Source organism: Brachyhypopomus gauderio, chromosome 6 (assembly GCF_052324685.1).
Source record: "Brachyhypopomus gauderio isolate BG-103 chromosome 6, BGAUD_0.2, whole genome shotgun sequence".
Taxonomy (NCBI): domain Eukaryota; kingdom Metazoa; phylum Chordata; class Actinopteri; order Gymnotiformes; family Hypopomidae; genus Brachyhypopomus; species Brachyhypopomus gauderio.
In genome coordinates, this window is record NC_135216.1 from 17959571 (window position 1) to 17972836 (window position 13266).

Below are 13266 nucleotides of genomic sequence, written 5' to 3' on the forward strand. Positions count from 1 at the left end.
GTTCCGAGGACGTGAAAGGCAGCCGCGTAATTAATGCGTCCCAGTCTATTTATAGCAGCAGAGCCACTGGAGGCGGTGGATGGGTGGATGGGTGGGTAGTTACTGGTGGTGGTGTGTAGTAAGGTATGAGGTGGGGAAGTTAATACCGCTGTTTAATCCTTCCGCGATGGAAATCTAGATCACACTTGAAGGCATAATATAATTAGTCTTGGTAAAGATCTTAAAATATCTGTATCTTGGGGATGGGGTCTAGTTCTCCTCATATGAATGACATGTCGACCTGGGGATTCAGTCACAGAGCATAAAACAGAGTGACTGTTGCTTTGTGGTTCGTTCTTAGACGAAACGGTTTATTAAGTCCGTCGGCAAAGAGGAATTTGACGGGAGTAATTGCAGGGCTGACATTCGGTTACATAATTCTGCTTGTCTCGGTAACTGACACATAATCGATCATCGCAGATCAATGCTTATGAAAAGCAATTGGCCTGTTTTATTGTGCAATTTCACCTTTTAGTCTAGAATTCCCCAAACTGATAGCCTCTTAGATACAGAGTTTAATACGACGGTGGATTATCAATAAAGTGAATTGTTGTATTTGGGGGCACCGTACCCACCAGTATTTAAGCTACTGATGCTTCTGATGAAAGTAACGCACGTCTATGATATGAGAGATGTTCTCAGTCATGATGATCTAATGAAACGACACCAAACACAATTCACAAAGATGACGATCAAAAGTTCAAACATGGGAAGAGCTTTCTCGATTGTTATCCGCCTGCTTACACAACTGAGGATGTAGGTGCGCAAATAAAGTGTTTATCTATTTAATTGCCCATACGTGAAGATCAGTAAGCGTTTAATCGTTCACCTCGGTGCCGTATGTTCAGGCCCGGTACCGTTTCACTCGCGCTCACGGGAGTCCACGGTTCTGTCTACAAGATGGCACTTCCACCCACTGCCTCGTCTAATTGGAACAAAACACAATAACCCCACATTTACTAGCTAAATGTCAAGGTTTGGCTGTGGCTCGGACTAGCATAGTATTTTGCTGCTAAGGGCAGTGTACATCCGGAACAAAGACTCATTATACCAGATATAGGCTATTCCCTCATCTTGATTTGATTCATTTGAACAAAAGACTACAAGTGGTAGTGTTACCCGAAAATAAGTAAACTTGTAGAGTCCATTAGAAGCTGAAGAGTAACTAATCCGTGATAAATTCTGGAAAATGAATTTCCACTTTGCGCAGGAGTTTATAATCTCTCCATCCGTTTGTTATCATAGTTAGTAACACACCTTTGGAAACATTCACCTTTAGTGTAAACACACTAACACACACGACACTTACAAGCCCTACAATACTATTGGATTGCGGATGTTTTTAAATGTTGGGGTCCGTCGACAGGAGCGAGCTCACTTGGTCGGACTCTGAGTGTACAGTTGTATATACGTGGACATAATAAAGCGACGTAAAGGACTCGGTATAAAGAAAATGTGCGGATGAAACCTCAATATTCCGCTTTGGCCCCAAAACACACCGACTTCCCCACAGCAACAGCTCATGCAAAGTCTCACTGCACTTCCCTTCACCATATATGGATCACACCGGTTTAGGGAGAGAGGAGAGAAAAACCGTCTCGGAAAATAAAGCATTTTCTCTGTTATTAAATAAAGACAAATTAACGTTTTTTTTCTCAGTTGACCATCTCCGATTTTAAAGGGGCGCCACCAACTAGTTGCGCATATTTCGATGGGCGAAGAAAAGTCAAAGACGCACAAATCAACACTTCGCACATCGCACAGCAGTGAATGAGAAGTCCACAGGTGAGCGAATTCATATCGTACCCAGCACTCAGCGAAGCGCTGAATAGAAGTTTATTAGTTTAAATAATAATATTGTAATAGTGTATGAAAATGAATTAAGATGTTGTATAGAACTGTTAGTTCGCATGATCTGTTTACTGCATACTTTAATGCGTCTGCGTTAGTTCTTGTGTCTCTCTGATTTTAATCGTGCGTTTATACTTATAGTGGATTGTATTCGTTCCTCTGGTGTATAAATGTGATCGATTACATAGACTACTCGTCACCACCATCATCATCATCATCTTTAGCCATATCGGTCGTATCTTAGGGTACTGGTTGTCATTCCCAGCGGCTTTTTTCGGTGCATCACCTGTAGCTGTGTTTCAACAGATGTTTGGTACTATGGGACAGTTTCCGATGGCAAAAACCCCCAAACAAACAAACAAAAAAAACGTTTATTGTCTTAGCAGTATTAATGGCTCTAACGAAGGGAATATTGTCTCTTTGCTCTGTTACCATGCCTCTGTGCTACACAGATTTACAACGACAGACAGTTTTTATGTGCTCTGATAATTAAAACGTTACTGGATTTTCTGAGTTGGTTAAAACCCCATTCAGTAATGTAGATTTAAAAAGTGGTATTTTCTTATAATATTGAAAGAGAGACAGGTACTGTTGATTACAGGATCCAACAGTCGGTGACATCCAGAAACACACTGAGGAAGGTCTGTGTTGTATTTGCATCGTTTGTAATAGTGGGGTTAAAACCTGAGTGAATAGTTGTTACACACATATTTGAAAGGGCAAATTTTCCAGCATATGTCAGAGTTTACAAATGTGTTTTTCATGTAAACAAAGCTACTTTCATGCACCATCTAGTTTAAACTTGCACAGAAGATTGGATATTGTACTGGATACAGTTTTAATAAAAAGAGGCAGTTGACACAACAAATAAGTATTTAAGAGCTCTGGCCAGCCCATATGTTAGCCAGCCAACATCCTCCGGTAAATAAATTGGATTTTACTCTGGTACCACAGAAGAACATGATGGAGGGTTCGTTGCCAAGACAACAGCACCTATACATGTATAAGAGTCAACATGAAGACTGACAGATTGGACCAGTCACAGGAAACATGGACAAGCATGAATGAAGCTCCCTTGATTAGTGCTGAAATCAGCTTCAGGTGTCAGCTTCTCCTGGTCTACGTGGGTGGATGTTCAGCAGGCTGCCTCCTGTTCTAGACCTTACTTCAACTGTGAGTTGCAGCAAATCACTTGAGAAATGTAGAAGACGAACCTATCTAGAGAAATCTAGAGAAGAACAGAACCACAGGGCTGAATGAGGGTACGTGACACAAAAGGAAAAGCTTCTCCCCGACTCCGTGCTGGTAAGTGAAAGCAACCCCCCCCCCCCCCCCCCCCGCCCCATTTACCAGCCCTTCCCCCAGGACGTTAATGGAGCCTTGGAGGGAACGCTCACAGCTCTTCCTGCCTCAGGTTAAGGGCAGCCTATCAGCCACAGACCTGCAGACGATTCTCATGAAGTCTCAGCAGTCCTTCTGCCTCCCCCAGCCCTCTCTCTCCCAGCCCTCTCTCCCCCAGCCCTCTCCCCCAGCCCTCTCCCCCAGCCCTCTCTCCCCCAGCCCTCTCTCCCCCAGCCCTCTCCCCCAGCCCTCTCCCCCAGCCCTCTCTCTCCCAGCCCTCTCTCTCCCAGCCCTCTCCCCCAGCCCTCTCCCCCAGCCCTCTCTCCCCCAGCCCTCTCCCCCAGCCCTATCTCCCAGCCCTCTCCCCCAGCCCTCTCTCTCCCAGCCCTCTCCCCCAGCCCTCTCTCCCAGCCCTCTCTCCCCCAGCCCTCTCTCCCAGCCCTCGCGGGGCCACGCGCACATGCAAAGACGTCTCGGCTCCGTTGTCCTGGGTGATACGCTGGCGTGTGCATTAAGTGCCACTCATATTGTCAAACCAATGGTGGGTTGGGCCCATTCCCCTACACAATGGACTCATCAGACGGGTGAAATTGTGCGGAGCATGTCTGTTGGCCCCAGGCGAGGATCATTAGCGGTCCAGCGCAACACGGCGTCCTGCAGGCTAGTGCGGAGCTTGATTAAGGCTCTCGCCTATAAAGAACGGATTTGATTGGTTTACATGGCAAGGGGCTACAGGGTGACACACGTTTGTGTGTGTGGCACTTTCCCCTGGTGCACGGACACATAGTGCTCACTGACCTTTTTCCACCGCCATTTCTGTTGCTCTTGACGAAAAGGCCTCTTGACATTTTGGCAATTTAGCGAATTGTGGAAACACTGGTTTGGACGTGCCCTAGCTGAGACCGAGGGAGGAGACGTGTGATCGTCGGGCACAACAATCACGGCTGCCAGAAATAAATGAAGCCAGAGGTGTGTGTGTCAGGCTGGTCCGTGCAGCGTGCAGCTAGAAGAGTTCATCAGCGTCTGCAGCACAAAGCGAAATGCAGCAGGTGGCCTGAAGGGTCCGTCCAGGACAGGTGGGATCTCGGGCGCCGCGTCACAGGCGTTTGGGCAAAGACCGGTGGTGAATGGCAAACACTGGCGGTGCTGGAGGTGTCTTCCCTTGGTTGTCACATCCTGTCAAGAAGAATTTGCTTCAGCCCGTGTTTGTAAGAGGCAAGAAAAAAAATACACGGTTGCCCGTACTGTGTCAGGCCAGTGAGGAGATTATGCAGGAGCCCTGTCTGATCTCATTCGACAGGGACCGCTAGGTTCATCCATTTGCATGAACGAGGTAGACGGCAGTGGGGTGAGTGTTCCAGTAAGATGAATTGCCCCTCGTTTGCAGCGCCCGGTGTAGTATCAGTTTGGTAAGCCAGAAAGCAGAAATTGGCCTTTCTGGAGTGACGTGTCTGAGAGAGGGACTTTCAGCCTCTTCCGTCACCGGGCATGTGCGGTCTCCTGCAAGGATGTGTGACGTGCACTGAGCTGTGATGAGCAGCGCTCCCCATCCCTGTTCCTTCCCGAGTGCTTAACTAGCTCTGAAATAACGACAACAAGGCTGTTCTTTGTGCGGCCCTTTCTGGGGTTGTGCGTACCTGTGTGTGCGAACCCTCTCGCTCTGCTGTTACCATAGAGACCCCTTCGTGCCGAGCAGAAGCTGCTAGAGCTGCCTTGCTGTTTCTCGCGGGGCGGGCGAGCAACACGGGAGTGTGTGTGCGTGTCGACAGGAGAGGGGGTGTGGCTCACGCTAGCATCACCCCCCCCCCCCCCCTCCCCCCACCAACCCCCACTGACAGTTGGTGGTGCGTGCCGGGCTGCACAGTGCCACTCTGGAAGAGCCGGCATCCAAGGCAGGGGGGGTGGGGGGATAGGGGTGTGTGGCTCTGGTTCTGGTTCTGGGATTCTCGGGTGGGGGCTGAGCACAGGCAAGCAGAGCCATACGCAGCTCTGATCCCCATGAGATGTAATAACCCCCCTGGGGAGCAGGTGGGGGGTGTTGGGGGAGGAGGGGCTGTTAGTCATGGCAAAACTCTCCAGCCCACTCAGAGAGTGAGCTTTCAGAATGCAGGTTCAGCTGTACTAAAGTAGTGCGTAATCCAAACAGAAGATCTGTGCCTTCTCTGCTGGGTTAATGGTGGTTGGGCATGCGAGTGTTGGGGGTGATGGGAGTGTTGGGGGTGATGGAGGTGTTGGGGATATTGGGGATGTTAGGGGTGATGGGAGTGTTGGGGTGTTGGGTGTGATGGGAGTGTTGGGGGTGATGGGGTGTTGGGGTGATGGGAGTGTTGGGGGTGATGGGGTGTTGGGGTGATGGGAGTGTTGGGTGTTTTGGGTGTGATGGGGTGTTGGGGTGATGGAGTGTTAGGGGTGATGGGAGTGTTGGGGGTGTTGGGTGTGATGGGGTGATGGGGTGTTGGGTGTGATGGGAGTGTTGGGGGTGATGGGGTGATGGGAGTGATGGGAGTGTTGGGGGTGATGGGGTGATGGGAGTGATGGGAGTGTTGGGGGTGATGGGGTGATGGGAGTGATGGGAGTGTTGGGAGTGATGGGGTCTTGGGTGTGATGGGAGTGTTGGGTGTGATGGAGTGTTAGGGGTGATGGGAGTGTTGGGGGTGTTGGGTGTGATGGATGTTGGGTGTGATGGGGTGATGGGGTGTTGGGTGTGATGGGAGTGTTGGGGGTGATGGGGTGATGGGAGTGATGGGAGTGTTGGGGGTGATGGGGTCTTGGGTGTGATGGGAGTGTTGGGGGTGATGGGAGTGTTGGGTGTGATGGGAGTGTTGGGTGTGATGGGAGTGTTGGGTGTGATGGGGTGTTGGGGTGATGGGAGTGATGGGAGTGTTGGGTGTGATGGGGTGTTGGGGTGATGGGGGTGTTGGGGAGGGGTGAGCATTTGCAACTTCTGCCTCATTTCTCCTGTGTTGTTCCTGCTGAGGTACTGAGTCTCCTCCCTTCAACCTCTCCAGAGGATTTAGTGCTGTGTTAACTGGGGAGTTAATTGATTATTACCATCCTGCTCAGTATGATGTGAATATGAATCATATGAAGACAATGGGACCAAACTGGAGGTCAGAATCCAACCATACGTGTGTCATTATGGTGTCATTTTGCATACATTGAATAAATTAGACAAATTAGACAGCAGCTTGTCTGGTCTGTCATCAAAGATGATGAGTTTCATAATAATGGATGACCTAAACCTGCTGATCAGATTTAAACTCCGTGCATTTGGCCTTAAATAGCTCCATAGCAATCGGGGAGTCAGTTTAGATTAATTCACTAACAAAGAGTGTGATAAAAACACACGCAGTAGTTTGTACAACTTGAAATGGCCGTGAAAAAAATACTGTCAGTGAAGAATGAACCCAGCCTTCTACAAATGGAAATTTTAGAAGCTTCTTGTGGCATCTTGTTGAAAAGACTCTTCTCATTGTTGTAGGAAAGCCCTGTCAGTCTGTGGTGCTATGGAGTCCAACACAGAGGATGAGCACACTGTCACGATGAAGGCACAGCCTCGTGCTGTCTGAAAGATCCTACAAACCCATGCTTCTCTGCACCTGCGGATGAATGTGTTTCTTTTCCCTCTAGCCCTGATTCCAGATACAGGAGGAGGCATCCAGCGACCCAAAGCTCCTCCTCGTAGCATTTAGGGACTTGACAAAAGAGATGACAAAAAACACTCATTGTGAGTTTTATGAAAGGGGTGTTTGTGTGTCTTTATGAGTTGCCGCTATGCCTCAGTCAATCAAAACCTTTTCTGTCTTCATTTAGTCCTTTTCCCTCCGTCATGTTTTTGCTCATGTTTATGGTGTTCTGGTGTGGAGGTGATGACACTGTTCACGGCTCTGGCTACAGAAAGAGAAAGGGTTCTTGTCTGCTGTTTTGATTCTCTGTTATGGAAATGGTTTGGTAAGAAATCTCCAAGCATCACACGTGCGTTTGTGGGCTCTCTGCCTCACACACCTGTCTGTTCACGGCGCCGCAGACACACGTATCTGGGACACGTGCGCTAATGAGCAGCAGGCTAGGAGCTGACGCCACACTGTGTCGTGATTACGGTAATTGTTCATTACACTCTCTATGTGAGCAGCTAATGGCTGGACAGCGATGTGGGCGTCGGCTTAATTGTTGTTGCTTTCCTTGCGATTTGCTGGAAGTGTGGAAGGGGTAAAATGCACAGAGCAAACACATCACGTGTGCCACGTGTGCCATACGCGCCACGCTGCGATCACGTGCGCCGCTAACACGCCGCGGTCTCTGCCGCAGGCGGTGAAGGAGACATGTCGACGCTTCTGGAGCTGAAGAGCAGTGTGCTGAGGCAGGTGCAGAGGAGCCAATCCCTGAGGAGCAGGAGGGAGCCTCCCCCTCCCGTCGCCGCCGGCAACACGGCCGTCGCCGCACCCCTGGGCCGCCCGCGCGTCTCTGACAGGGCCGTCACCGGGTGAGTCCACACCGCTCACACAGGGACACCGGTGCTGTCGTGTGAAAAGCAGATCCTAAAATTGGAACTTTGTAGACAGGAAAAAAAGTTAATTTAGCGTCTCAGTGGACCTACACTCCAAGTAATTCTGAAACATTCATCCATTTATCTATTCACCCATTCATCATTGAAGGTTCCCACAATGCAAAGGGAAATTGGTGTTTTCAATTAATGTAGAAAATGAAGAACTTACTTTAATGGAGCTCTGAGCTTTTCTCATGACGGTGAGAAAGATCAACTGATGACGTCTCTGGTCCTCAGAGTAGCACCGCTGGTGATGGTCATGGTTTATACTGGTGTATTTAACCCCCCCATCAACACAGAGGGCAGAGTGACAGTGGGTGAACAGAACAGTGAGTCAGTGAGCACCGCTCGCCTGTTACTGCTCTGCTGCCTTCAAGCCGTGGAAATGACGTGATTTCAGGCACCTCACTCTCCCACACGTCAAATGAACTGCTGTTGCACATATCGCACATGCACAGCCTTTGTGAGGATTAAACAGCAATTACCTCTGCAGCTCATTAAGAGGGGAGTATACCAAACGTGCAGAATGGACCTTTCACTCACACTCTGTCTTCTCACTCCGTCTAGACAGGGCAGGTGGGAGCCAGTGCTGTCTAATAATGACACGTCAGGCCTGGCTGATCTTTTAGAAGAAACTGTGTTTCTGTGAGTCTGGTAATGCTGTGGTCTATAAATACGGCTGACAGACCAGTAATGCTCTGTGGTGGTTTTGTGTCTGCTCTGAGAGGAATGGACCACGTTTGAGACATCACATCCAATCTAGCTCCCCCCATGGACACATTAGCCATTCAGAGCACCGTGCACACACGCACGCACGCACACACGCACACACGCACACACGCACACACGCACGCACACACCCTTCACAGCCAGTCTGCATATGCACAGACACCAGTCAGCCTGCACACACACACCACAGTAAGCTTGCATACACACACTCACACACAAACACACACACACCCTTCAGTCAGTCTGCATATGCAAGCACACCAATCAGCCTGCACACACACACTCACACCACAATTAGTCTATATACACACATACACACACACACACACACACACACACACACACACACACACACACACCGCGCGCACACACACACACACACACACACACATAGAGCTCAGCATAAATACACACCAACAGGTTTGTCAGAAAACCTTTAGTTTTCTTTCAGAATCAATATTTCCTATGAGATTCAATACTATAAAATACTCCCACAAATGTAGGCCATTGATTGCAAACATTTGTTAATTTGCACACACTAAGTAATTTTCCTAACAAATTTATTCAAAACCATATTGCGAAAATGTGTACACTTCAATCAAAGTCTTACAGGCAAAGCTAAAGTTTAGATGACAAAATTCTAATGAACAAGAATTCAACCACAGCGGAGTCTAATTGTTTATTAAACAGGTGTCCAGCAGACGGTTGACTATAAAGGCCACAGCTTAACAAAGGAAGCCCCTCCCATTTCACGTGGTCCAGCCAGGACTCCACACAGAAAAGAAATGTCACAAGATCTGAGAAAATAATTTCTTTACACAAGAAAGGTGAAGGCTACAAGAAGATCAGCCAAGCTTTAATTATCAGTCAGAATACTCTAGCAAAAGTGGTAAAAAAATGGAACTGCAGCCATTTTCTGAATCACACCGACGTCCAGGCCGTCCACGGACGTTAACACCTCAACAGGAGCAGCTTCTGATGAGAAGGGTTGAAGAAAATGGCCATGCAAGTTCACTGCAGTTCACTAAAGAAGTAGGAAGCTAAACTGGAGTGACTGGGGTGACAGGGGACTAGGGAGTTTGTTCTTGCCACTGTCACCCCTGTCATGCTCATTAGGGATCTGCGCTTGACAACATGTGTTGTAAAAAGCACTGTATAAATAAAATTGACTTTACTTGACTGTTTCCCGTGACACAATACGCCACACACTGCAGAGGAATGTCATGCATGGCTATGGTCCACTGAAGTCTCTCCTAAAGCCCACGCACAAAAAGCACGTCTAGAATTAGCCAGGACCCCCGCTGAACAAGATGAAGCCTGCTGGGTCTCTACACCCTGGAGTGATGAGACCATGATAAGTATATGGAACTGATGGCTGCCAAACTCTATGGCATAGCAAAAGTGAGGAGTACAAAGAAGATACATGATGCCTACAGTGGAACATGGTGATGGCCGTGTGCTTATGTGGTGCTGCTGGTGTCGGGCGTCCTGCTCTATCTTGAAGGAGGAGACGCTACCATCCACACCCTTGGTGGTCGTGCCCTTTTCCAACATGACAGTGATCCACTGTTGCATTTCTGAAGAAGAACAGGGTGAAAGTAACTCTGTGGTCAAGTATGACTCCTGATCTGAACCCAATCAAACACCTATGGGGAGTTCTGATAAGACACGAGATTCTCCATCCAGCAGTATCTAAGATGTCATTCTTGAGAATGGACAAAGACAATAGACAAAGCAATATGTCACCAACGTGCTCATTTCATGTCTAGAAGACTTAACTCTAACCCTAGGTGCTGTCCTTAAATATTATGGAGGTCATACAAAATGCTAGAAGTTTTTGTTGTGAGGTGTATACATTTTTACATCAACTAATTTGAGTAAAACTGGAGTTTTTTGTAATCTAAGTTCTAATATTAACCATACTTGGGTTAAACAATGTTAAACTCAGCCTGGTAAATATTTTGGAAATTGTTTGTGGTCAGTGAGATATTGAGATGTTAAAACTTTACTTTTCAAAAGGGACATTGCCATTTATTCAGAGCACTGTACACAGTCAGTCTGCATACACACACACACACACACACACACACACACACACACACACACACACACACACACACACACACACACATACACACCACATTCATAAGGCTGGTTTCTGGTGAAACCAATATCAGCAGCAAAACCGCGGCCATGAGGCAGGGTGGGGTGTAAGGGCAGGGCCAGGGCATAAGGGCGGGGCGTAAAGGCGGGGCGTAAGGGCAGGGTGGGGTGTAAGGGCAGGGCCAGGGCATAAGGGCGGGGCGTAAAGGCGGGGCGTAAGGGCAGGTTGGGGCGTAAGGGTAGGGCGGGGCGTAAGGGCAGGGTGTAAGGGCAGGGCGTAAGGGCAGGGTGTAAGGGCAGGGCGTAAGGGCAGGTCGGGGCGTAAGGGTAGGGGGGGGGGCGTAACGGCAGCGCAGGTGCATAAGGGCAATGCGGGGCGGCAAGGCAGGGCATAAGGGCGGGGCGTAAGGGCAGGGCGGGGCGTAAGGGTAGGGCGGGGCGTAAGGGCAGGGCGTAAGGGCAGGGCGTAAGGGCCGTAAGGGCAGAGCATAAGGGCTGTAAGGGCGGGGCATAAGGGCCGTAAGGGCGGGGCGTAAGGGCCGTTAGGGCCGTAAGGGCGGGGCATAAGGGCCGTAAGGACAGGGCGTAAGGAGCATAAGGGCGGGGCATAAGGGGCGTAAGGGCGGGGCATAAGGGCCGTAAGGGTGGGGCGTAACAAGGTCTGTTCACTCTTCAGCCACCATCTCGGTTCTCTGTGTTTTTGACTCTTCTTCACATACTGATGTCAATGCCAAAAGTAATGGGAACATAAACCTTGAGGTTTCTATAGCAACCAAAACGGATCTGTTTATCACAGCTGCTCCTAAGATGTGAGCAGTTTTCTTTCTGATGAGTGCATGTCACCTGTTTGGTGGAGGACAGGCACCTGCTGTGTGTTGTGCAGAAAAAAACCCACATTTTTTGTTCCTGATTTGATGTACTTTAATTCACCTTGACTCTGTGTTCCACACACATCACATACACTGGCAGGAAATGCCTCATGTTCTCTGCTACTGGGCCCTCAACGCTCCGTCTCGGCCACATCTCTTTGACATACCTTCCCCTGACATTTTCACAATTCATTTAGCATTTCCTGGGAGTGTCTAAAACTCTCTTTCCTGCTGGATTAAGGAAGCACTGTCCTTATTGTTATGAGCGATATGTTCAGGTGCTCTGCCCCTCCCCCTGCGGGACGTTGAGTTTCAGTCAGTCCTGAATAATCCAGCTTCCGTTTCTTTTAATCGTCTCCTGGTGCCAGCAAAGACTCTGAAGCTGGCTGTCGTGGTTACGGATGCAGGGACGCGTGGGTCCCCTTCATCCATGTCAATGAAAACGAATGCCACGCAGTCATTAATATTATGCAAATGAGCAGGAGATGGGCACCTCCCACAGGCTGTGTGTGGTAACCCAGGTAACCCTGATGAGAGCCTAGGGGCTAGCCACAGCTTTGGCAGCCATGTTTGCGAATGATTATGACTGCCCCCCCAAGCCCCAAGTACTGCTTTGATCTCTAAGAGTGGCACAAAGCAGCAGACAGCAGACCACCCCCCTGCCCACCTGGAGACCACAACTGGGCTATTTGTCATCATTTTCACACGGTGCTGGTGCTAGTGCGGTGTCACCACATGATTTATCGCCGCACATCTGTAAGGGGAATGAGGAAGAGTCTCTTGTGACTTACTGAAGAGCATTTAGATGTGTAAGGAAGTTTAGACCGAACAGCTCAGTGCTAAATATAACCCAGACCAGAAGAAAAACTGTAAAACACCTTATGGTAATCAGAACTGACTCTATATCAGTTCTAGTATGTATTAGCACCTGCATTAAGTGTGTGTGTGTGTGTGTGTGTGTGTGTTCCCTGTTTCAACATTAGGTTCAGCACATGAAAGCATTACAAGGAAAAGACAAATATTAGCAGAATATTTGGTACCCTTGGGTTTGGATTGACAGGCATTTTAAGTTTGGATAGTGGATGTTCTTGTTTGATTACAATGATAATCTCTGCTTTATGAAGTGATTAGGAAGACTTTCTTTGTCCTTTATTGTTATTTAACTAAATAGATTTGAATGATTTTGGCTTATATAAGTTTGTGTAATAGAGAACCATCTGTGTTGAGTACAACATGCCTGACGCATCGAGGTTCCCAGCATGAAGTCTGAGCAGAATGGATTACTGCCTGATAGTCATGTTCCCTCTCTGGAATAAGCGCATAACAGAATAAAGGCCAAGAAATGCCTTGTGCAAAACCAGAGGGATTATGTTTAATCTGATGAGTCAGACAATGTGTGCATTTGAGATGAAAAACACCGGACTTTCTGTTGAGACTGAACAGTGTGTTTGCTTTTGTATGTCTGAAAATGAAAACATGAACAAGAGTTTCTTGAGCCAATTACCCTACAAACGACACCACCCTTAAAGGACCCTACAGATGACAACACCTTTAAAGGACCCTACAGACGACACTACCCTTAAAGAACCCTACAGATGACACCACCCTTAAAGAACCCTATAGACGACACCACCCTTAAAGGACCCTACAGACGACACTAACCTTAAAGAACCCTACAGATGACACCACCCTTAAAGAACCCTACAGACGACACCACCCTTAAAGAACCCTACAGACGACACCACCCTTAAAGAACCCTACAGATGACACCACCCTTAAAAAACCCTA

General features: G+C 48.3%; 1 protein-coding gene across 1 annotated transcript in view; it reads left to right on the forward strand.

Moving 5' to 3' along the window:
• The first annotated feature begins 1640 nt into the window (after positions 1–1640).
• The window catches only part of baiap3 (BAI1 associated protein 3), a 32472-nt gene continuing 20846 nt past the window's right edge, over positions 1641–13266 (forward strand). The window contains exons 1-2 of the mRNA XM_077009283.1: positions 1641–1824; positions 7540–7714. Of these exons, the coding sequence (XP_076865398.1) occupies positions 7554–7714 (161 nt within the window). The 5' untranslated portion in view covers positions 1641–1824; positions 7540–7553. The remainder of the gene's footprint in view (positions 1825–7539; positions 7715–13266) is intronic.